Source organism: Capra hircus, chromosome 15 (genome assembly GCF_001704415.2).
Source record: "Capra hircus breed San Clemente chromosome 15, ASM170441v1, whole genome shotgun sequence".
NCBI classification, from domain to species: domain Eukaryota; kingdom Metazoa; phylum Chordata; class Mammalia; order Artiodactyla; family Bovidae; genus Capra; species Capra hircus.
In genome coordinates, this window is record NC_030822.1 from 4,909,047 (window position 1) to 4,935,915 (window position 26,869).

At 38.7% G+C, this 26,869-nt stretch overlaps 1 protein-coding gene and 1 pseudogene across 1 annotated transcript; one reads left to right on the plus strand and one right to left on the minus strand.

Annotated features, from left to right (window-relative positions):
* Positions 3,953-4,883, minus strand: LOC102191355 (olfactory receptor 4C12-like). The gene is given in 2 exon segments (XM_005690225.2): positions 3,953-4,816; positions 4,818-4,883. Coding segments are annotated over 2 exon segments (930 nt in total).
* Positions 22,491-23,417, plus strand: LOC102176713 (annotated as a pseudogene).

A 26,869-nucleotide genomic window follows, 5' to 3' on the forward strand; every position in this document is an offset into this window, starting at 1 on the left:
GACTCTTTGTGACCCCATGGACTGTAGGCTCCCCTCTGTCCATGTGATTCCCAGACAAGAATAGTGGAGTGGGTTGCCATTCCTACTCCAGGGTAGTCTTCCCGACCCAGGGATTGAAACTGTGTCTCTTGAATCTCCTGCAATGGCAGGCAGATTCTTTACCACTGGCACCACCATCTGGGAAGCAGAAAAAGGAAAGTGTCAAAAAGTTTCATAAAGAGGAAAGTGTCAAAGTAGATGTATTAGAAAGCCAGTAATCAAAACTGACTAATTTCCCGCCATGCCCTGAACGTCAATGAACTTCCAGGCAATGATGACAGAATGTTTAGATAATTGTACTACTAACCATTTACTGAGCCAGGATCTGTGCTTAACAGTGTATATATTGGATCATTATCACTAAAAGCCTAATGATTTTTCATTAATAACTGTGCTTGTTTTTATATATCACAATTGATAGTCACATGGTACCTGCAATATTATAGTATATAACTATTTAATGCTATAAACACACTGGCCCTGTCTACCTCTGAGGGGTAAATAATGAATTTTACACCATTTCCAAATTTCCTTGTAGCCTTCAGCACCATTTAGTATTGCTGATATAACCCATGCTCTGCTGGTAACACATCAGAAAGAGTAATGACTCAAATAAAAGAACACTTTGATGTCAGGAAAGAATTTCTATTTTTGACATATACAGTCACACTTTGTAAAGTACTGTAAAGTACTTGCCTACTATACAGCAATAGTTTCTACAAGATAGCACAATATCATATGCATGATAAATATTTAATGTGTGGATGAATATATAAAGGAAAATAATTAAATTCACTAAAATGAAGTCCAAAAAGTAGTACTAGAGGCTAGGGAATTCATTTCTACTTTAAGTTGATTCAACTTCAAGGAAAAGTCTGGCTTGACCTCAGAAGGAAGTACAATTTGCTTTGATTCCTGTTTAAACTGAAGATGCGAAAGAAATTTAAATTACACTTCTCAGCATATGAGCAAATAGTTTACCTTAATGTTCTCCCTGCTCTCAGCAAGATTTTTTATGTTATTAATATAAGCTCTTTAAGCTATATTCTTCAGTTAACCTATTTACTTTTCAGTAATATTTCATTATTAAAAGCTGTTTTTTAAAATGTGTGGCTCTGTCTGCATACAAAGCAATTTCAAGATAAATGCACTCCTTTTATTCTTTTTTGTCTTAATTCATTAACTAATAAACATTTTGAGCACACAGTATGTATCAGACATTGATAGTTGCTGGGGTTGAAATGGTAAAAAAAAAAAAAAAGAGAGAGAGAGAGGAGAGAGACCTGGATTCTGCCTTCAAAAAACTTAAGATCTGTTGAAAAACTCCCAAGAGGGAGTAAAAAATTACAAGGTGTTATAAATTATAAACTAGTGGAAAAGGACAAGGTACCATGAAATGTGTGGGGAATAGAAATTTGTACAGCCACTTGGAAAATCAGTGTGGAGGTCCCTTAAAAAACTAATATGATTCAGTGATCCAGCTCCTAGGGATATATCCAGAGAAAACCACAATTTGAAGGGATGCATGCACCCCAGTGTTCATTACAGCACTATTTGCAACAGCCAGGACGTAGAGGCAGCCTACACAGCCATCACCAGAGGAGTGGATAAAAAATGTGTGGTGCATAGATACAATGGAATATTACAAAAAATGAAATAGTGCTACTCACAGAGACGTGGATGGACCTAGAGACGCTCATACAGAGTGAAGCAAGTCAGAAAGAGTAAAACAAACATTGAATAATATCACTTACATGTGTAATCTAAAAAATGGTGCAGATGAACTTATTTGCAAAGCAAAAATAGTCACACATATAGAGAAGAAACTTATGGTCACCAAGTGGGGAAGGGGAAGTGGAAAGAATTGGGAGATTGGGACTGACATATACACTCTACTATGTATAAAACCAATAAACAATAAGAACCCACTGTATAGCACAGAGAACTCTATTCGGTGTTGACCTAAATGGATAGGAAGTCCAAAATGGAGGGGAGCTTCCCTGGTGGCTCAGAGGTTAAAGCGTTTGCCCGCAATGTGGGAGACCAGGGTTTGATCCCTGGGTCGGGAAGATTTCCCTGGAGAAAGAAATGGCAATCCACTCCAGTATTCTTGCCTGGAGAATCCCATGGCTGGAGGACAGTGGGCTAAAGTCCACGGGGTCACAAAGAGTCTGACACAAATGAGCGACTTCACTTTCACATACGTATATGTATGACTGATTCACTTTGCTGTAGAGCAAGAAACTAATGCAATATTGTAAAGCAACTATACTCTGATTAAAATTAATTTTAAAGAAGAACTATGAGAAATGAGAAACTGTAGAAACGTGTGTGCCATTTAATTTTTATTTTTTTAATATAAATTTATTTTTATTTATTTTAATTGGAGGCTAATTACTTTACAATATTGTATTGGTTTTGCCATACATCAACATGAATCCGCCATGGGTGTACACGTGTTCCCCATCCTGAACCCCCCCCCACCTCCCTTAAGTGCTATACATGTTTCCTCACATATGAAAAAGCTTTTTAAATAAATAAATTTTAAAAAATTTTAAAAAATCAGAAGCCAAATTATATGATGTAATTATATGTTGCTGGTACCTTAACATAAAGATACCAATGTTTTCAATTATTATTTTCATAAATCAAAACTGTTCATAAAAATCATAAATGTGAGTGTAGTTTGGCATACCCGCGACTGTTGACAGCAGTGATTAGCAACAAAACAAAGCACAAAAACATATGGGAATGAGTTTGTGGTGGCAGCAGGGTGGTCTGAGGAACATGGGTACGTGGATGCAAAGGAAGAGTGAAATAGAGCTGATAGAAGAACAGTATTTTAACTGTTTTAAGGATAATTAAAATTGTCTTGTGATATAAGTACCAGAACTTCAAGAGAAAAAAGTCAAAGCAGCTTAAGCAATGAAGTGCGATGTGAGTAGAGATCGCTGTTACAGCTGATGACCCAAGGATCGTCTCTGGGACCATCTGATCATGCTCAATGGGAAACTATGTGAAGTTTCTTTTTTAATAAATATCACCAGTTTCATTACCTCATTTCTGTCCAAACTGCCTGGAAAAGACACCCTAGAGTTGCATGTAATGAGTAAACAGTACATGGACAAAGAGTCATATCTCAGTATGTGTCTCAGCCCTACCACTAACCTGAAGTTGGGTCGAGCATGCCATCCCTTCACCCAGGGGCAAAATCTACACTTTCTCCAAAGAGTGAAGTCCTGGCCTGGGAAGGAAGGCCACATTCTAAATGAATTCCTTCTTTGGATACTCATTTCTCAGTCAAAGGGCTTCTTTCTAGAGAGCTCATTACTCTTTTTATAGTTAGCGCCCTGACATAACTAATGATTGCACGTGAACTTTTCCGGTTCAAATCACTCTGTTCTGTTCTCTGACTGGACCCCACCTAATACAATATGGAAAATACATAATACAATGCTAGTCTTAGAAGCATGTCATAAATAGGATTTCTTTTACTGTACAAACAAGATTAAATGAACAAGAAAATTCACACACAAAAATCCATATTGAGGCCAGAGTCCAAAGTAAAGGAATATCATTAGGCACTCTTTAATAATCAGTAGTAACCAACACATCTCCACGTTACATAATAAGACCAATTCAAAACTCTAGATTTGTACTTTCTAGCTTCTGAAGATATTTCCAGATTTCCTGTTAATAGATAAGTATTTACTGATTAAGAAGCATTAAGTTGTGATAAGGAGAGTGAGAGCTGGGAGACAGTAAGTCTGGATTCCAACCCAAGCTTTAGTTTTTGTGCTTAAGTGGCTATCAGCAAGGATTATTCATTCCAATGTTAGATTCGATATATTCATCAAGAGGCTTGGCCTAGAGTACCTCTATTACTTCTATCTGTAATGTTTAATGATTCTGTTTAACTATTATCTGAACTCACTTTTTTCTTCCAGAGTTTCTTCATAGCACGTTTTACCTCAGCATTTCTGAGGGTGTAGATTAAAGGATTTAACATAGGGGCCACCATAGTGTAAAAGACAGCAACAGCCTTATCAATGGGCAGAGTGGTGACTGGGCGAAGATGCACAAAGACACAGGGCACAAAAGACAAGACCACTACTGTGATGTGAGAGACACGCGTAGAAAGGGCTCTGCGTCTCCCCTCCAGGCTATAGTTCTTTAGGGAGCACAAGATGACCACATAGGAGACCAACAGGAGGAGGAGGTTTAACAGGCAGATGAATCCACTGTTGGCAGCAACAAAGAGACCAAGGATGTGGGTGTCCACACAGACAAGTTTCAACAAAGGGTACAAGTCACACATGAAGTGGTCTATGACATTGGGGCCACAGAAGGGCAGCCGGACTGTAAAGAGGATCTGAACGGTTGCGTGGAGAAACCCTCCAGTCCAGGCCACCCCCAGCAGGAGGAGGCACAGCCTGTGGCTCATGATGGCCGTGTAGTGCAGAGGCTTGCAGATGGCCACGTAGCGGTCATAGGCCATCTCTGTGAGCAGGATGATCTCAGCAGCACCAAAAATGTGTTCTGCATAGACTTGAGCCATACACCCATTAAAGGACACTGTCTTGATCTCCTGAAGGGAGTCCACAATCAACTTAGGAGCTGAAGAAGAAGAGTAAATTGTGTCTAGCAAGGAAAGATGGGTCAGGAAGAAGTACATGGGGGAGTTCAGAGCCTGGCTGGTGGTAATGGTAACCACAATGAGCAGGTTGCCTGACAGGGTTACCATGTACAAGACCAAAAACACCACAAACACTATTTTTTTGCATTTGGGGGTTCTGCGTAAGACCTACTAGAATGAATACGGTCACATTCCTTTCATTCTCCATCTACGTGGTGTGGGTAATAAAAACTCTGGGAAAGAATGCTTTGCCTTTAAAAGAAAAGAAAAAAGAACCGTAAAAAAGTGAAATACACGGAAACTCTGTCTTTTAACAGTACTCTTATAATGTCACAGATGAATCTTGCTTTTCCCAAAACTCTGTAGGAATAGTATCTTGAAAGTTATTTTAGTTGACCTAGTCTTTTTTTATTCTGATCTCAAACTATTTTTTATAAGACATAGAGTAACCAGAAGAAAGAAATTCAGTTTCCTTGGCCATAGCGTCTGAAATACTTTAATGGAACATCAATTTATTGGAATAATTTGGACATTAGAAGTAACAATTTTGAAGGCTAATCTAAAAGTTTATGCACAAAATAACATGAATTTAAAAATCACAAAATAGTCTATTTTAAAAATTATGTAAAAATAGGGGAAAATTTAGTGAACATACTTATTGAATTAGCATTTAAAGACTACAGATTTTATATACATCTTTTAAAAATTAAGTTCAAATACAAAAATTTCACTTATAAAATTTTATATACTTTTCTAATCTATGTTAAAACATATGTATAGAAGATTGGTAAGAAAAATAATTTAATACATTGAGGACATTTGCTCCTGAATTTGAGATTATGGTTGATATTTTATTTCCCATGTTCTTCAGTATTTTCCAAATTTCTATAGCTTACATAACTAATTGTATGATTAGAAATTAAATATAATCTTCATGTTTTGTCTTAGAGTTCTAAAGCTGAAACTATGTGATTTTAAATTGATTGGAATATGCATGAGGAAACAGATATAGGGAATTGTATTTTGACACATCATGGGACCCCAAGAAATATCTGAATGTAATTAACTGCTCTAATGTACTCAAAATTGTTATCAATTCACCAGCTAGACACAGAGTAGGGGCAGAGCTGGGTGCTCACTGCTTTGGGAAAATTACTGTGAGGGGTGAGGCTGCCCTGACTGCCCCATGGGTCTCATAATTACCCTAAATCCCATCTTTATTCTACCAAGCAAAGATTATTGACCTCTGCATTTAACTTATACCATTTATACTTATAGCCAATAAGTCCTCTGAATAATCAAACCAGTCAGTTTACTACAAAGTCTATTTCAACTTACTTGATGAGGAATACACATATTATTCAATTAAGCTTTAAGGTAGCATATAAAATGAAGTTTTATGGGACATTAATAATGACATTATTAATGTTCACTTTTTCCTGTATCTCAGACTCCATTATTCTCTTTATATACTCTTAAAGCAAAAAAAAAAAAGCAGTGAAGAGTAAAATGAGTTCTCCCAGTTACACATGGTCAAGTTGAATAATGAGGTATGTGGAAAGGAAAGCTCTTACAGATGATCCCATCAACTCTTCATTGAGAAGCTGGCTTTAGAGTTTCAAGCCCCAGGATAGTGGTCTCCCTTCTGGATAGGTCAGTGCATCAGAGAATCCTTCCAGGGAAAAGAATACCTGAGGAACAAGTTGAATGTACTTCTAATTGTCAGTTCTTCCCTAGAGAAGATGGCCCTTGGGGGAACCAAGAACCTAATAATACGTTTTTATAATTTCCTGAAGGCCTGTACCAAAGGTTGGATTTCATGATCAAAATCACATAGAAAACCTCAAATATGACTCATTCATTTTTATTATTTCACTTATGGTTTCAGCTTCTTGCAAACCTTGACGTAATCGGGACACAAGTTAAAAATAGTTCTATCTTATCAATGTCTTTGATATCCTCTATTAACAGATAGACTCAAACGCATGATCACTTTCTTCCTCTGTACTAGACTAAGCTGTGCCTATTAACATTCAAATCCTCTACAATACATATTTTTGGAGAAATGAGAAATAAAGTGTTAATCTCACGGAGTAATTCTTTTCTCTTATAAGGGCATTCATACTGCAGTTGATAGGCAAGAACTTAAACAAACTTCCTTCCAAACAGAGAAACCTTTATCACTTGTTTAAATTTCATATACTCACACATTATGAAATATAAACTTTTACTATAAATCTGCTGTTTTCTCATTCTTAATAGAATGCAGAGATTAATTTTCACCATATGATTCTTACAATAATCAATTAATTAAATGATGTTGCGCCTTTGCTGTATTCAGGCTATACTAACAGCTTTACATTCACTATTCCATTTACAAGACCTTCACAACAATCCTGTGAGGTTGGTAAACTATTATCTACTTTAAAGAGAAGGAAATGCGGTTAGAAGGTAAACCACTTGCCCGAGTCATGATACCAAAATAAAATAGAGCAGTCTGTATTAAAAAATGAGGATGTCTACCTCTAGCTCTTTATTTTTTTTTTAAATTTTAAAATCTTTAATTCTTACATGCGTTCCCAAACATGAACCCCCCTCCCACCTCCCTCCCCACAACATCTCTCTTAGCTCTCCAGTATAGGTCTAGTTTACTTCTTGGAATCAGCCATGTCAGAGTTTGGACAAAGTGACCATGTGTAATACATGGCAGTTATTTGGCTAAACTGTGTGATGTACAGTCAGACGTTAATGAGTTCGGGATCTATTTAACAAGTTCAGAATTTTTGTGTCCTAAAATTCTTCCAGTACCAAGGGATAGAGAGTTTTGGGTAGACGTGTACATACTGCTGGATTTATTTTTTATTTTTTTTACTTTACAATATTGTATTGGTTTTGCCATACATCAACATGAATCCGCCACGGGTATACACGTGTACACACTGCTGGGTTTAAAATGGATCAACACACGGAACTGTATAGCACAGGGAACTCTGCTCAGTGTTGCCTGGCACCCGGGAGGGGAGGGGAGTGGGGGGAGAAAGGGCACGCGTATATGTGTGGCTGAGTCACCCGAAGCTATCACAACAGTGTTACCCCAATACAAATAAAAAGTTTAAAAGAAAATTCTTCCAGTACCTTGCATTTTATCAACTCATATGCTCTTTAAAGATAAGGAAGATGCAGCCCAGAGAGGAAACACGGCTGATTAGTGGTAAATAAGAATCCAAGTCTTTTAATGCCCAACACAGTGATTTTTTATCCCACCACACCTTACCTCCCATAAGATGACTTAAGTCCAGTGTATACAAGGGGGAAAGATATATCAGCTTAGGCTGACCAAGAAAATTAACTTTCATCTCTTATCTTCAGCAATATGTGTCTTGACTCTCTAAGAGAAAGGTCTAAGTCTTAGGTCAGGGATGCGAAAGTTCAGTTATAATGAAGGGACCACATCCACTTCAGCAGAAATAAGATCTTGCCTGGTTAGAAGATCCAAGAAAGTTGGAAAATAATCAGAATAAAAAGTGCCTCAGAACTTGGGGTTTAATGTGTATCCCCAACCACAGCAAAGGGTACATTTTCCCTTGTAAATGCTATAAATTTATACATTCTCAATTTGGAATTCAATATGAGCTGACAAATTCCTTCAAAAAACATAATCTAAATGCTGACATTCCCCTCAGTCCCATGCGGACTTAAAAATTGTCTTCAGAATCCACAGATTGTAATCCTATTCTGGATAACTTATAAATAAATCCATATACAGGAAGGAGAACAAATATTTCTGCTAAAGATCCCAGGGTATCTAAAAGTAATCCCCCATAAAATATCAGAGAATAAATCTTTAATGATTTTCACTGTAAAAATCCCTTGGAAAAAAGCAGCACTATAGAAACTCAATAAAATACACAGCAATTCTAGTTCACCTACCGTGGTTTCCTGTAGTTAAGAAGAATACCCAGGGTATTCAGAAATACGAAATAACCATTACTTGTAATGTCAAATCATGCATATTTCTCAAGTCCCCACTGCCTGGATAATTCTACAGAAAGCATCTCTGTCAAGATTATACAAATTTATTTAAATACATTCAGCATGCTTCAATACCTTGGAAAAGCAAGTCAAAAGAAAAGAAAATGCTATATTGTTCCATTGATCTATATGTCTGTCTTTGTGCCAGTACCATACTGTCTTGATGACTGTGGCTTTGTAGTAGAGCCTGAAGTCAGGCAAGTTGATTCCTCCAGTTCCATTCTTCTTTCTCAAGATTGCTTTGGCTATTCGAGGTTTTTTGTATTTCCATACAAATCTTGAAATTATTTGTTCTAGTTCTGTGAAAAATGTGGCTGGTAGCTTGATAGGGATTGCATTGAATTTGTAAATTGCTTTGGGTAGTATACTCATTTTCACTATATTGATTCTTCCGATCCATGAACATGGTATATTTCTCCATCTATTAGTGTCCTCTTTGATTTCTTTCATCAGTGTTTTATAGTTTTCTATATATAGGTCTTTAGTTTCTTTAGGTAGATATATTCCTAAGTATTTTATTCTTTTCGTTGCAATGGTGAATGGAATTGTTTCCTTAATTTCTTTTTCTACTTTCTCATTATTCGTGTATAGGAATGCAAGGGATTTCTGTGTGTTGATTTTATATCCTGCAACTTTACTATATTCATTGATTAGCTCTAGTAATTTTCTGGTGGAGTCTTTAGGGTTTTCCATGTAGAGGATCATGTCATCTGCAAACAGTGAGAGTTTTACTTCTTCTTTTCCAATTTGGATTCCTTTTATTTCTTTTTCTGCTCTGATTGCTGTGGCCAAAACTTCCAGAACAGAGATAAATCCACACACATATGGACACCTTATCTTTGACAAAGGAGGCAAGAATAGACAATGGAGTAAAGACAATCTCTTTAACAAGTGGTGCTGGGAAAACTGGTCAACCACTTGTAAAAGAATGAAACTAGATCACTTTCTAACACCGTACACAAAAATAAACTCAAAATGGATTAAAGATCTAAATGTAAGATCAGAAACTATAAAACTCCTAGAGGAGAACATAGGCAAAACACTGTCAGACATAAATCACAGCAGGATCTTCTATGATCCACCTCCCAGAATTCTGGAAATAAAAGCAAAAATAAACAAATGGGATTTAATTAAAATTAAAAGCTTCTGTACAACAAAGGAAAATATAAGCAAGGTGAAAAGACAGCCTTCTGAATGGGAGAAAATAATAGCAAATGAAACAACTGACAAACAACTAATCTCAAAAATATACAAACAACTTCTGCAGCTCAATTCCAGAAAAATAAACGACCCAATCAAAAAATGGGCCAAAGAACTAAATAGACATTTCTCCAAAGAAGACATACGGATGGCTAACAAACACATGAAAAGATGCTCAACATCACTCATTATTAGAGAAATGCAAATCAAAACCACAATGAGGTACCACTTCACACCAGTCAGAATGGCTGTGATCCAAAAATCTGCAAGCAATAAATGCTGGAGAGGGTGTGGAGAAAAGGGAACCCTCCTACACTGTTGGTGGGAATGCAAACTAGTACAGCCACTATGGAGAACAGTGTGGAGATTCCTTTAAAAATTGCAAATAGAACTACCTTATGACCCAGCAATCCCACTGCTGGGCATACACACGGAGGAAACCAGAATAGAAAGAGACACATGTACCCCAATGTTCATCGCAGCACTGTTCACAATAGCCAGGACATGGAAACAACCTAGATGTCCATCAGCAGATGAATGGATAAGAAAGCTGTGGTACATATACACAATGGAGTATTACTCAGCCGTTAAAAAGAATTCATTTGAATCAGTTCTGATGAGATGGATGAAACTGGAGCCAATTATACAGAGTGAAGTAAGCCAGAAAGAAAAACACCAATACAGTATACTAACACATATATATGGAACTTAGGAAGATGGCAATGACGACCCTGTATGCAAGACAGGAAAAAAGACACAGATGTGTATACCGGACTTTTGGACTCAGAGGGAGAGGGAGAGGGTGGGATGATTTGGGAGAATGAGAATTCTAACATATATACTGTCATGTAAGAATTGAATCGCCAGTCCATGTCTGACGTAGGGTGCAGCTTGCTTGGGGCTGGTGCATGGGGATGACCCAGAGAGATGTTGTGGGGAGGGAGGTGGGAGGGGGGGTTCATGTTTGGGAACGCATGTAAGAATTAAAGATTTTAAAATTTAAAAAAAATAAAAAATTTAAAAAAAAAAAGAAAATGCTATATTGAATTTGAAACCCGAAGTCTTAGGTACTAGGAGGAATCTTCTGATCTTCAGAACCTAGTCTATGGATATAGAAGAGACTCAGATATTTCTGTTACCTAACAAGCCCTTCTTAGGCTTCTCTTAAAATGAGGAAACATCTTCTCCATGAATCTTAGTGTTTAGAGAGGATACTGAGAACATCAAAGAGCCAACCTTTCTATCTAAGGCATTATCCTCCCGGGAATTAATTATCTCTGTTTTTTTAAGATTTTGCCTAGAAGCAGATATTTGGGAGAATTCATCCATGAACAACACATTTTCACCTGATTGGGTCTTTCCCTGCACTTTAACAGCCTGCATTCTTGGTCTGGAAAACTGTGTGATAAAGTGCTCTTCATGCAAGCCCTCGGGTATCAAGAGCTGAGGCACGAAGGACTCTAAATGATGCCACCATGGCGTTTCATCCAGGTGGAATATCCCTAAGAAAATGTACTCACTGACTGAGGTCACCAGAGGAGGTTGAAATACATATAGGTTCAAGACTATTACATCTTGAGTAACTGACTGCTTAATCATTATAAAATGTCTCTTGGTCTATACAACAATTTATGGCCTAAAGTTTATTTTGTCCTATATTTGTATTGCCTGTTCTTTCACCCCTCTTTTTGTTACTATTTCCATAATATTTATTTCTTGCCACTTTCACTTTCCACTTATCTGTGTCTTTGAATTATGAAGCTTGTAGAGAAAATATATATGAATCACGATTTTGTCCATTCTGCCAATCTCTGCCTATTAGTTGGAGTGCTAAACCATTTCTATTTTATATAATTACTGGTAAGATAGGATTTACATCTTACATCCACTCCTGTAGTCCTTTCCCCTTTCCATGCCTTCATCCTCTCCCCTGTGCCAGGTCTATAAAATTCTGGGAAACTTTTGCTCAGGGCTCCCTCAACAGTGAGACGACTCCCATATCTGTGCTAATCCACCTGACTCTTGACTACACAACGTTTCATGGGGGATAATGGAACAGGGGGAAGATGATACTTACTCTAGTTTTAACCTGTCACTTATACTATGTCAGCAAATGATTAAGGCTGCTGCTTTCATTTGTGGCTTATTAATTTATTCACTCCTCTGTCATCTGACAACTCAGTTCTCTCTTCCGCTCAGCTGAGCCCTTGAGTCTATATATAAAATTATAATATCTGTGAATAACGATGGTCTTATATTTTACTTTCCCATCTTTATACCTTTCATTTTATTTTCCTGTTGTATTGTACTGGATGGGCTTCCCAGATGGTGCTAGTGGTAAAGAACCCACCTTCCAATGCAGGAGACCCAAGAGATGCAGGGCTAATCTCTGGGTCAAGAAGACCTCCTGGAGGAGAGCATGGCAAGCCACCCCAGTATTCCCGCCTGGAGAACCCCATGGAAAGAGGAGCCTGGTGGGCTATAGCCCATAGGGTTGCAAAGAGTAGGACATGACTGAGGCGACTTAGCACATTATATTGGATAAGACTGCCAATACTATATTATATATAGTATTTAATATATCCAATGCTATATTAAATTTCTGAGACTTTTCAGAAAACCATGCCCCAGAAATCCACAGATTCTATCCCTCTGACTCCTGGTCAAGCCACTACATTAAAATCACTCATAATTATTCATCTCCTGCATATATCATTTATAGAACAGAAAAAAACAGATGGACACCTGCCAAACTGCTAATACATGGTATCATCAAATGAGGTGTAGGCATTTTTAAAAGAAGCATTTCAGTTAACCAAATATTTCACCACACACTTGTTCATAAGGATGCATGAGTTTGATAACTGTTTTATCTCCTGCCATAACTAAAGCTTAAACTTTATGAAAGGTATCAATATATTGATTATATAACAATTCATAGATTGTTAACTAACTCTAGTTCTTCTTCTAACAAATCAGCTATCATCAGATGAATATCATGGTGAGATTTTAATTCAATGTCCTAACAAGTTTGATTATCAAAATCAGTATTGTCACAGACTTCACTGAAATCAAATTAATCCTACCAGTTATTCCTCTATTAACCCAAAAAAACAGGTACATTATGATTTATTTATTGGCTCCCTTTTTAGCAACAATTGTAATATCTGGCTAGTCAAGGCTATGGTTTTTCCTGTGGTCATGTATGGATCTGAGAGTTGGACTGTGAAGAAGGCTGAGCGCTGAAGAATTGATGCTTTTGAACTGTGGTGTTGGAGAAGACTCTTGAGAGTCCCTTGGACTGCAAGGAGATCCAACCTGTCCATTCTGAAGGAGATCAACCCTGGGATTTCTTCTGGAAGGAATGATGCTAAAGCTGAAACTCCAGTACTTTGGCCACCTCATGCGAAGAGTTGACTCATTGGAAAAGACTCTGATGCTGGGAGGGAGTGGGGGCAGGAGGAGAAGGGGACAACCGAGGATGAGATGGCTGGATGGCATCACGGACTCAATGGACGTGAGTCTGAGTGAACTCCAGGAGTTGGTGATGGACAGGGAGGCCTGGCGTGCTGCGATTCATGGAGTCGCAAAGAGTCGGACACGACTGAGCAACTGATCTGATCTGATCTGATCTGATCTTTCTATTGAATTAATTTTCACTCAGATCCCCTCATTTGATATAATCCAGGGTTCCCCTTATCCTCCAGTTATCGTAAGGCCCATTTTGCAGACTCTATTACGAATCCATTGGATACTTAGTAAAAATCAGTACAATCCATCTGATGCCACTACCATTATAATCCACTTCTCATTCCACAAAGAACAGCACTCTTAATTCTATTCGTTGAGTAGATTTACATTTTCCTCTCCAGTGAATTGGTTTCTATGCTGCTACTTACCAGACTGAGAGACGGCTTTTCACTCTTGAGCCACCATTCGTAAATAATACTGATTTTAGGCATCCTCCAATAACTGATCATAGGGAGGGACTCCTTCAGCCATGAGGTTTTGATATTCTTCAGGAGGCCCTAATGTAGGGCTCGAGGGCGAACCAGCCATTGTTCACACATGCAGTGACTGCTGCGTTCACATATTCTTACATTTGATTTCCTATTTGATAAAATAATTCTGCTCATTTCCCGACATACTAGGATGACTATCTGACATAATTTGGGGTGTTTTAGATCTCAATAATGCATGTCCTTAAATAAGAAAAAGCAGTTTCAGGTGAAGTCCAATTACAAGCTAGCAAATCACCCTTCAGTGTGTTCTTTTTAGTGTTTCAGCTAACTGCTCAGTCCAAAATCCCACTGATTACCCGTAACTGGCAATTCTGGCATTCCCCTGCGAAAAAGCATTATTCGGAAAAGAAAATAAATTGCCTTCAAGACTCTTATTAGGAACAGAGAAGCAGCACTCTGAAGTGCACCCACATGTGGAGAAAAGGGAGCCCTCCTACTAAGTGGGTGGGAACGTACATTGGTGCAGCCACTGTGGAAAATAGGATGGAGGTTTCTCAAAGAAACACAACTAGAGTTGCCACAGGACACAGCAATCCCACTTCTGAGCATATACTCAGACAAAATGAACTCGAAAAGATACAGGCACTCCTACGCTCATAGCAACAGTACTTACAACGGCCAATACAAGGAAACAGCCTAAATGTCCATGAACAGAGGAATGCATAAAGAAAGATCTGGTACATATATGCCGCAGAATATTATTCAACCTTCAAAACGAATGAAACGATGCCATCTGCAGCAACATGGATGGACCTAGAAATGGTAATACTAAGAAAAGTAAGTCAGAAAGAGAAACATAAATACCATACGACACCACTTATATGTGGACTCTAAAATATGACACCAAGAAATGCGTGGGTGTATGTGTATGTATAATTGCTTCACTTTGCTATACACCTGAAACTAACACAACCTTGTGACTCATCTATACGCCAATAAAAATTTTAATAAAAAAATTACAGATGACACGAATGAACAAAACTACAAGACAGAAACAGACTCAGAGACCTAGAGAACAGAGCTGTGGTTGCCAGGGAGGAAGGTGGGTAGGGGAGGGAAGGAACAGAATGGGAGTTCAGGATTAGCAGAGGCAAACTGTTATTAACAGGATGGATAAACAAGGTCATACTATTTAGCACCAGGAACTATATTCAATATCTTGTGACAAGTCATAATGGAAAAGAATATATATATATATAGCCACTTTGCTGTACAGAAGAAATTAACACAATATTGTAAATCAACTAAATTTCAATCAAATTTTTTAAAAGAATATCCATAGCTTTTTTTCTTAGCTATAATTGTGTCACATGCCTATCCCTAAGTTTATCACTAGAAAGGAGAAAAACAGTCATAATTACTTAAACTAATTCAGATTCACACTATGAACTGGGGTTGGACCACAGTTTCCCCAAACACATGGCCCCCTGGCACCAGAACAAAGGGAGCTTTGGCTGAAAGAAAGAAGATGAGAAATAACTACTCTGTGGACAACTGTCTGCCATACCTAATACGCCTCTATTAATTACTCCCTTCTCACCCCTGTATCTATAACTTTCTCTCTCCTTCCCTTCCCCCTCCCATTTCCCTTCCCTTCCTCCTTCCTCTTCTCTTCCTCTCCCCCAATTTCTCACCCTCCCTCATCTCCTCTCTTTTAGTTCTTTCCACTGGTATTTAAATATGACCAACTTTCTCCCATTTTGAAAAACACTCATCTTCAATCCCATATCCCAAGATAGTACCTAAGTACCTAACTTGACTCTAATCAACCTATGAGGTACTATTATTATCTCTTTATAAGATAGTGGAAACTGAGGCACAGAGAAGTTAAATAACTTACCCAAGATTATACAGCTTAACCAGGATTCAATAAATGATGATTAATAGTATTGTAGTAGTGGAGAAATGCAAAATTTTCTCTCAACTTATTTCAGGAAAATTTTTTATGCATAAAGCACTAATGGATAATTTTATATTCTATTTTTTGGTGTTACTCCCAATAACCCCTATTTATTTAAGCTGTCCTTAAGCTGTTTTGCAGGTTCTGATAAGTTCAGTGATAAGCTGAAATCTTACAGTAAATAGAATTGATTATCAATACCCAGGTTCATGTCTTTGGTATATTATTTCTCTAGGACTCCACCATGTCCCATTGATATCCCTGGTCCTAGGTATGAATATCTGCTCAGTCTTCCCTTCTACTCTGAAAGCATCAGGAAATTTCCAGAATGAAAACTCCCAACAGAGTGCTTAGGAAGACATCCCAGATGGGGGCCAAATGTGGAAAGGAAGATGGGAAATATTCTCTTTTCTCAATGGTCCTTTCTGATCAGTGCTACACAGGGGGTCTGTCTGAGGAATACGTCCTTCCTGCCGCTGGTGGTGAAAGCAAAGCCTTTAAATAATGCACAGCTGGTCTGAATCACCACCTCCTCCCCCACCAATCCCAGTGGATGAAACTCATCATGGAATCAATGTCCAGTGCCCTACAATAACCTAATTGTTAGAGCTCAAGCTTAGAAATTAGACCAGCTTGTATTTCAATCCAACGTCTACTTATTAGCTTTTAGATCTTGGTCAAAAAATACTCAAAGTAAGCATCAATTTTCATTTACATAAAGCAGGGTTAATATATCCCACATGGAGATTATGTGAGAATTAGATGAAATACCACATGTAACACTGTGATGTAAATACAGAGTGCTCAGTATCTGTCAGTTCTCATTGCATCCACATTTCCTGAATCTCCTACAACCTTCCTAGGACTCAACTACACTGTCAGATTTTTTAGTGAGAGATGGCTGAACATCCATAGATTTCTGAACTATAATGACTTATGAATCAGTATTCAATACTTTAAAACTTAACTTTCCTTCTCTCTTAATTTCTGTATTAAAAAATTCTACCAACCAGACTCTACAAACCGTTAAGAATAAAGAAGCCATGTATGTGAGTTGAGACAATTCTTTGCAGAAACTTGAATCAGTCAAGCCGTGTGCTCTGGTTTCCTATACAGAAAGGGACAACAGACACCAATGAGCTTTTGCTTTACACCAAGCACCGTTGTAAGCACTTTACATGTGCTAACTCATAGAAACCCCACAATATCCTGTGACAGGTACTCCTATCGCCCTCCTCTTACAAGTGTGAGAACTCAGGTATAAAGAAAGAGGCTGAGGGACTTGCCCAAGATCACACAGTTAGCAAATAGAAGAGGCAGCAAACTCTTACAGTTAATCATGACTCACTATTCTATTACTAAAAGCAGTTTCTCTAGGCTGGCAGTTGCTCAGTCGTGCCTGACTCTTTGCAATCCCAAGGACTGTAGCCCCCTAGGCTCCTCTGTCCATGGAATTCTCCAGGCGAGAATACTGGATTGGGTTGCCATTCCCTTCTCCAGGGCACCTTCTCAACTCAAGGACTGAACCCAGATCCCCTGCGTTGCAGGCAAATTCTTTACCATCTGAGCTGCTCTAGCCTACATGCCTTTATCTACAGGGCATTAGATATTTCCACACGTTGTCTTCCTCAATCCCTCCTCCAACTCTGTGAGTGAAAGTGAAAGTGAAGTCGCTCAGTCGTGTCCGACTCTTTGCAACCCCATGGACACCAGCCTCCTCCATCCATGGGATTTTGTGAGACAGGTATGAATAAGGCTGTTTTGCTGATGGACAGGGAGGCCTGGCATGCTGAAGTTCATGGGGTTGCAAAGAGTTGGACACAACTGAGTGACTGAACTGAACTGAACTGATGAACACTAGGGATCTCATGCATCCATTATCCCATGACTAGGACCTCTGTGCCTTGGGTCCCAGAGTCCAAGATCATTTTCTAAACACAGTCATAGAGGGGCTGCAAACCCAGCCCAGATGCCTGTCTCTCATCTCCTTAATCACAGATGCCATGGCCACAAGAGAGAACGGATAAATTGGTGTGGCTGCCATCTTGGTTGAAGCTGCTAGTTCTAATCCTCTGGGAGTTGAGAGATCAGAGATTCCCTAACTCCTTGCACTCGAGTAATACTTATTTAAATATTTCCCTGTCACCACACTTGAAAGTGTTGGTAAAGATGAACCCAGGAAGACCATATAAGCGTAACCATCCCCAGATCACAGAAGCTGTGTGGTTTTGAGCCTCCAAAACATTTGGATCCAGACTCCTAGGAACCAAAGAAGATATCTATAGGCTGAGCAAAAGCTTAGTGAGAAAAAGATTTGAAAGAGCTAACCTCAGAGAATTGCTACTTCTAATCAACTTTTATTTGTTGCTGATTTTATGGTGCTTGCAATTCCTAATTTTTCTACTTTAACAGTGTGCTATTTCGAGGGCTTTAAGTCAGGATAGATCTCAGGTCAAGTGGCTTTTTTTAATACACTTCCTCTGGGCACAAGAAAGACTGACAAATGGCATAAATGGAAATTTCCTCCAATGGTTAGGCTTTTTTCCCATCACTTTCCTTTGAAGCCGAACACTTTGGAAGGTCTCAGAATAAAGAAATTTGTTATCTGAGCCAAGATGTGTGTGCCTCACTCACATAATGGTATGAGCCAATAAAGCAAACCTAAAACCCAGTCCATGAACTCATCATTATTTAAGAATTCTCTTTCAGCAGTCATTTTCAAGTCATTAAGTAAGGAAAAGGAAAATTCCATTTAAGACAAAAAGTGAATAAACTTTAAAGCAGCAGTTGTTGATAGGTCAATGATCGCTCTACAAGTAACACCTCGTTGTGAAATGAGCATGTCACTTATTTCCCAAATGCATCTGAAGAGGTAAGTACAATCTGCGGTCTCTTGATCACGTTTTCTCAAGGTGATACCTTGTTGTTGCTGTTCAGTCACCACGTCCAACTCTTTGCGAACCCAAGGAGCACGCCAGTCTTCTCTGTCCTTCAACATCTCCCAGAAAGTGCCCAAGTTCATGTCCACTGAATCGGTGATGCCAACCATCTCATACTAGGGTATTCAAATCACAGGTGAGTTAGGTTTAAACACTTCGGTATTCATGCCTGGAGAATCCTGTGGACGGAGGAGCCTGGTGGGCTGCTGTCCAGGGGGTGGCACAGAGTTGGACATGACTGAAGCAACTTAGCATGCATGCATGCATGCATTGGAGAAGGAAATGGCAGCCCACTCCAGTGCTCTTGCCTGGAGAGTCCCGGGGACAGAGGAGCCTGGCGGGCTGCCGTCTATGGGGTGGCACAGAGTCAGACATGACTGAAGCGACTTAGCAGCAGCAGCAGTAGGTTTAAACATCTCTTTTTACTGTCACAGACTTTTATAAATAGTGACCAACATACTGAGAAAAGGAGTCACACAGAATATTGTCTCTTTTATTAAATTATTTTTCTTATTATAAAGGTAATATATTCTCTTTGTAGGAAATTCAGATCAGAAAAATTTTAAAAGAATACAAAATTTATCTTAAATCCATAATCCAAATAAGCATTACTAGTCTTTAGAGCATTTCTTTCAGGTACTTTTCTATGTTTATACGTCATTTTGGACCATTTAGATCATAATAAAGAAGTTGCCTAGTATCTTGTGTTTTCTACTTAATATTATGTTGGAAGAATTTTTTCACACCATTAGTTTTTCTTATAAATAACCTCAATGTTCACCTGATATTTCATAACTATAATTTGCTTAATTGTTCCTCTTTATGTAGACACTTGAATTGTTTGCAAAGTTTCATTATCATACAAAATATGAAATATAGCCTGCATGCACAGTTTTTGTCCATAATCTTTATGCAGAATAGATTCCGAAGAATAAGGAGTACTGGATCAAGGGGCATGACCAATTAAAAAGCCCTTGTTATACAAAGGCAAACTTCTTTCCAGAATATTTTTCATCAACACAGTACTAATATAACTATCATAAAGTTTTGCTCATTTTCCAATTTAAAGTATTTCACTGTTTTTAAATTGCATTTCCTTGATGGCTTATGAAATAGGGATTTTTTTAAGGGATCTAATGTTCTTTTCTAAGAATTTTCTTTTCATTAAAAAGTTTTCTTAATTTTTATAATTGTGTAGGTAGAACTTTTTTGGTAAAAACTACATCTATGATAATACTTATCTATCATACTTGTTGCAAATAGTTTTCCAATGTGTTCTATACCTTTATGTAGTTAAATCTGTTAGCTTTGTCCTAGTTTTTATAGCACTGAATTTTGCTTAAAATGCTCTTCCCACCTAGAGATTAGATATATATATATATTTGTTCTTTTGATTTTCTGTTTTTGAAGAAATCTGTTTTATTGAAAGTTTTTAATGCATGCTACCCTTTTTTCTCTATCTCTTTTTATTTTACTTGATGATGGCATAAAAGATAGGCTTTATTTGAAAAATATCTATTCAGTTGTTAAAAAATCTTTTATGAACTACACATAATATTTCTTCAAATTTTCTTTAAAAATAATGGCCTTTTACAGTTTGACCATACTTGCCTCTTATTGAGCTTATCTGCTCATTTATTTCATTCATATTTTTAAAACTCTAAAAAACCATTTGAATTCATTTATAGTCTACTAGTTTTCTATTATTTAATACATTGATTTCTGCATTCAACTTTTTCTGAATACAATTAGTTGCTTTTCTAACCTCTTGAGTTGATTACTTAATTCACTTATTTTCTCTCTTTATTTGTGTTCTTTCTAAATACTATAATTATCAAGTATTTCAAGGATGAGAATAATGATATGTCTGTTTCTTCACTTTTATACTCATCACAAATTTGGAGTATGTGGAAAGTTATGCATTTTACTTTTAGTATAGCATTTTGACCTATATAATAATAATATTCTTCAATTCCTCCATACTATCTGTTATTTTTCTCAATTTGTATATGAAAAAGTTTAGGTGCAGTAAGAGTAAGGTCTGTACATAACATCACATAGCTGCTAATCAGTGAAAATAGAATTTAGAAATACCTGACTGCACAGAACACATACTGGTAAACAAATTATAATGCTTTAGTTTCCTTACCTTAAGAGTACCTGTTTTCTAAAGAGATCTAGAGAATTTTTCATAGTCCTCCCTAAACTGAGCTTGATTTGCAAAATTCTTCTGAAACCTAAACATGATAAAAAATTCTCCAACTATAAAGAAAGCTGAGCGCTGAAGAATTGATGCTTTTGAACTGTGGTGTTGAAGAAGACTCTTGAGAGTCCCTTGGACTGCAAGGAGACCCAACCAGTCCATCCTAAAGGGGATCAGTCCTGGGTGTTCATTGGAAGGACTGATGTTGAAGCTGAAACTCCAATACTCTGGCCAGCGAAGAGCTGACTCATTGGAAAAAACCCTGATGCTGGGAAAGATTGAGGGCAGGAGGAGAAGGGGACAACAGAGATGAGATGGTTGGATGGCATCACCGACTCAGTGGACATGGATTTGGGTAGACTTCGGGTGGTGGTGATGGACAGGGAGGCCTGCGTGCTGCGGTTTATGGGGCTTCAAAGAGTCGGACATGACTGAGCAGCTGAACTGAACTGAGTGACTCAATGTTTCAAATAAATCCGGGGGATATTGCATTCAGCTCAGTTCAGTTCAGTCGCATCATGCTATTTTATCCGTTTCAGAATATTCGTTTTTCTTCTTGTGTGATGGTATCTTAGAAAGTTTGAATGTAATATAAATTCACAAAGTTTTATTTGAATGTAATATAAATTCACAAATCTAACTGCCAGTTATACCTCAAAAGTGAAAGTACAGTTGCTGAGTTATGTCCAATTCTTTGTGAACCCATGGACTGTAGCTCGCCATGTTCCTCTGTCCCTGGGATTCTCCAGATAGGAATACTGGAGTGTGCTGCCATTTCTTTCTCCAGGGGATCTTCCCCAGCCAGGGACTGAACCAGGGTCTCCTGCATTGCAGGCAGATTCTTTACCACCTGAGCCACCAGGGAAGCCCTCAGTTATACCTTGTTAAGAAGTATACCTTAGGTAAAGAAGCTATACCTTACTGGAGCCTTAAGGATTCAATCAGTTCAGTTTTTTCTGAGGTGTAACTACATTACCCCTAATTTTGAGTTGAATTTACCTGATGTTTTATATTCACCCTGGAACTAGTTAAAAGTAAGAAGATTAAATTCTGCAGCTTAACCTCATCAGCTCAAGTGACTAGAGAAGGGAAACAAGGGAGTAAATTCTCATGAACTCAAGCCTCTGCTCCTTTGTACAGATCCTCCTTTTATTCCTCTTTTCCTACAGGAGAAAATACATGAGCATTTTGGGGGGGATACCCATCAATGTACAATTATAGAAAGATGCCTGGAATGTCAACAGTGATGAAACTGTGTTTGTGTATGTGAATGTGTTGTGCATGTGTGGGTGAGTAGGGCTGTGTGTGTGAGAGAGAGAAGACAGTTATGTGTTCATTTTGTGGCTAATAATAATATGGCCCAAGTTTAAGTCTTGGGTTTATCTACTTCATGTTTTTATAAGTCTTACAAAAAGTAATTCTGAGAAAATTTACTGAGATTGGTCTAAATTGATCCTCACAATTGTAACCCCTGTGCTATTCTCAGAGAAATCAGTTATCTCAATGCCAGACTGGATTCATGGAGCAAATGAACAATGTGACGAAATTCCTCCAGCTTGGCCTGACACAGAACCCAGATGTACAGAAACTCTTGTTCGCTCTGTTTACCCTCATCTACTTTTTCACTGTGGCTGGCAACCTACTCATCATTGTGACAGTCACCACTAGCAGAGCCTTAGGTTCCCCCACATATTTTTTTTCCTGTCTTTCTTGTCCTTCATAGACCACTGCTGCTCTTCTACCATGGCCCCCCAGATGATATTTGACTTACTTGCTCAAAAGAAAGCCATCTCCTTCAGTGGGTGTATGACTCAGGTCTTTGCAGAGCATTTCTTTGGAGGAGTTGCGATCCTCTTGCTCACGGTGATGGCCTATGACCGCTTTGTGGCTATCTGCAAGCCACACAATGAACAGGCAAGTGCGTGGCCTCCTGGTAGCCATGCCTGGGGCTGGAGGATTTCTTCATGCTCTGATCCAAATTCTTTTTATAGTCTGGTTGCCCTTCTGTGGCCCCAGTGTCACTGACCATTTCACCTGTGACCTTTTCCTTCTGCTGAAACGCTCCTGCATGGACACTCACATCTGTGGTCTTTTTGTTGCTGCCAACAGTGGGCAGATGTGTATGCTCATCTCTTCTATTCTTATCACGTCCTATGTGCTCATCCTTTGCTCTCTAAGAACACACAGCACTGCAGAACAGCAGAAAGCTCTCTCCACTTGAGCCTCCCATGTTACTGCAGTGGTCCTGTTCTTTGTACCCTGTATGTTTGCATACCTTCGGCCCATGATCATTTTCCCTATTGATAAAGTGGTGGCTGTGTTTTATACCATGGTAACACCCATATTAAACCCTTTCATCTACACCCTTAGAAACTCAGAGGTGAAAAATGCCATGGAGAAGCTCTGGAGCCAAAGAGTAACCTTGGGTAACAACTTTTGTGAGTAGAGAAGATAAAACAAAATGTATTCATAGCTTAAGAACAAGTATGACTAATAGGAAGGGTAATGATTTTGAAGTTAAAATGTGTAACTTTAAGGATATTATTCACCCCTTGCTTTCTGGACCCTTTCTGGTTCATCTTTCATAAAATGTCACAATTTGATTAAATGATGACTACAGCTTTTTAATTAGAAATTTCTTTGCTTCTATAAATTACTATTAATCAAGGGGATGGTGTTTTAAAAAGTAATCACTTTTTAATTTTATTTTCTCAGTTTTTTTACTACACCGAGTCTTCGTGGTTGCACGTGGGCTTTGTCTGGTAGCAGCGAGTGAGGGCTTCTCTCTAGCTGAGGTGCCGGGCTCCTCACTGCAGCCGCTTCTCTAACTTCAGAGCACGGGCTCTGGGTGTGAGGGCTTCCGTGGTCATCGTGCATGGCTTTTGCAATTGTGGCACACAGCTTTAGTTGCTTCTTAGCATGTGGGACCTTCCCGGATCAGAAATTAAACCCATATCCCCTGCAATGGCAGGTGGATTCTTAACCTCTGGACTACCAGGGAAGCCCTCAAAGGGGCATTGTTAATCAACTTAAAGAATCACAGAGGATGGAAAAACTTTGAGTTACTGTATTCAGTAGAAGAATTCTCTGTAAAGCTTCAGATATAGAGTGTATAACCAACAAGCCAAATAATTAAAATATCTAAACAATAAGTCCTAACACCCAAAATTTTTTTAATAAAGTTTTAGTCCAAAGTGCTGTAGGCAAGGTAGAGCTGTTATTGTGAGAGATAAAGACCAATGAGAAAAGAATGAGTTATGAGAAATGAGAGTGACAGAAAGACAGGACTCGTTCCAGAATTACTACCAAGTGCTGCACAATTCCAGGGGCACCCTTTAGAGTGTAATCTGGGCTCTTCTCAAAATGAATTATTTTCTATGTCTAAAGCCAAGAAGGGATATAAAATTCTTCCAGGCACACTGTAGAGCCATCTTGCACACAATTTCCCAGGCAGTGTTTCGTGGGGCACTGTTTTTGTAAAATATATTCAAAATAGTTTTGGAGGATGCCAATTTGTGCTTTAGCTAATGGATAGAGAAGTATCCAGCACAAACAAAAATTAACTTGGTGATAGGTGAGTAATCCAGTCAGAAAGTGTGCACATTCAAATCTGAATGGGAAATTTTAGACCAATTGCAAACCAATGAGATGGAAAATCATGTGAGATAGAGACACAGTGCAAGTCTAAAGGAAGGAACCCCGATAAAAGGATCCAAATTGGGGCCAGGTCACAAGTCCTGCATATCCTAGAAAGTCCCTCCTACCTTCAGAAGGATTTGATTTAACCCAAATGACTCCATAGGCATGCCTCAGGTGTTCACTGCATATATATCAGTATTCAGTGGTTTAGCGAGTAACTTATTCCAAATGGGAGACTGTGCTGTCGCTCAGTTGTGTCCGACCCTGTGACCCCATGGACTGTGGTCTGCCAGTCTCTTCTGCCCATGGGATTTTCCAGTCTAGAAGACTGGAGTGGATTGCCATTCCCTTCTCCAGGGGAAATTCCCGACCTAATGACTGAGCCTGCATCTCTTGTGTCTCCTCTGTTGGCAGGTGGACCCACTGCACCACCTGGCAAGCCCCTGAAATGGGAGATTGGTTCCTTTGCTGATCACTAAGAATCCAAATGTTACTACCATATTTTCCAGCCCCTTTGTTTTTAAACAGGAAGTGATGTGTGTCACAGTTGGGCTGAAACATTGAGAAGTCAGTATGCCCCTCGCCAGGACTTTTTCAGTTTCCTTTTTCCTGCTGCAGCAAGCCTGGAAGACACACACTGAGATGGCAGGGCCACCCAGTGAAGCAAACCGCATTAACGAGTAGCTATCTGGAAGAGCGCTGTCCTAGAGGAGCAACTATCTCTCAGTGAATTAGGCCTGGACAGAACACGAAAGTGTAAGTGTTGAGCCACTGAGAGTTCAGGATTCATTTGTTGCCCAGCAAAATGGTCCTATCCTGACTAGTTACATTGAACCATTTCATCTTTTAAAAGACTTGTAAATATCAAGGAGAGAAAAGGTCTCCACTACTTTTGCAATTATCTTCATTCTCTAAACACAGAATGAATAAATGTCAATCTTTACAGAACCAAGTCTAAAGAGAGCATTTTCTTCAGTGCAATGCATTACATTAACAGAAGCTTCTACACCAGAAATTCATACACCATCATGTCTTTCCCTCCACCTGAGATATAAGGTGATCTTGGAGAAAATTATTAACTAGCTATTGCTGCTTTGTCAATCAGTCGGGTCTGACTATTTGTGAACCCATGGGCTGACTGTAGCCCTCCAGGCTCCTCTGTCGTGGAATTTTCCAGGCAAGAATACTTAAGTGGATGGCCATTCCTTCCTCCAAGGGATCTTCCCAGCCCAGGCATCTAACCTGAGCCTCCTGCAGCTGCTACATTGGCAGGTAGATTCTTTACCACTGAGCCACCTGGGAAGCCCATTATTAACTAGGAGCGCCAACAAAAATTTCAACTCTAATGTGAACTATGTCTTCAAAACTTGTTAAGCAAATGTTCTGGCTGTTCCAAACAGTTCTTTCTTCCAACACATTCTCTTTAGTATATGTTCTAAATTTTCACTGATTTCTACAAACTTTATCCCCACAAAATTTCCATGCATCTCAGGAGGATGCTATGCTCCCCACTTCTCAGGAAAAACCAGGACCAAAACAGAATCTTTCTCTTTATCTCAAGCCTCCTCATCAGTAATTGTATCCATATCACCTTTTAGCCCTCTGTTTGCAAGCTATTAATAGATATGCAAGGGTTCCTATTTAGTTTTAATGTAGCTCTGTGTGTTCTGCATGTAACTGCCTTCTCTCTTCTTAGAAATCTTAGTTTGTTAACTATCAAAATTTTAACCTTTGGTCATTAATCTTTATGCTCTAACCGAACCACCATTCACACACAATCTGGGGTCAAAACAAGGAAACAGTACCTTTGGCTCCAATCTATGCGATCACTTAAATCCCTTCTCAGTTATTCCTAACTTCACCCCTACTCTTCCTTCTCCCACCAAATTCTCATTATTAGTTTATTTCCCTTTCTAATACATCCTTCCTTCTATAAATTAGGAGACCAGCTCTTCCTATTGAATGCGCCATCTCTTTGCATGATTTCACTGTTCTATCAACTATCAGATCACACTCAAAGTGTCCTTGTTGTTGTTCAGTCACCAAGTCATGTCCCCCTCTTTGAGATCCCATGGACTGACCTGAAGTACGCCTGGCCTCCCTGTCCCTCACTATCTCTCAGAGTGTCTCTGGGTCTTGATAAATCTAAGGGATTGGGTCCCAGAAGAAAAAAAAAAAATAGGGATGATAACAAAAGCAGTTCCCTTCTGGTCTTCTCAAAATCCATTATCAATCAGAATTATAATTATTCTGTGTCAT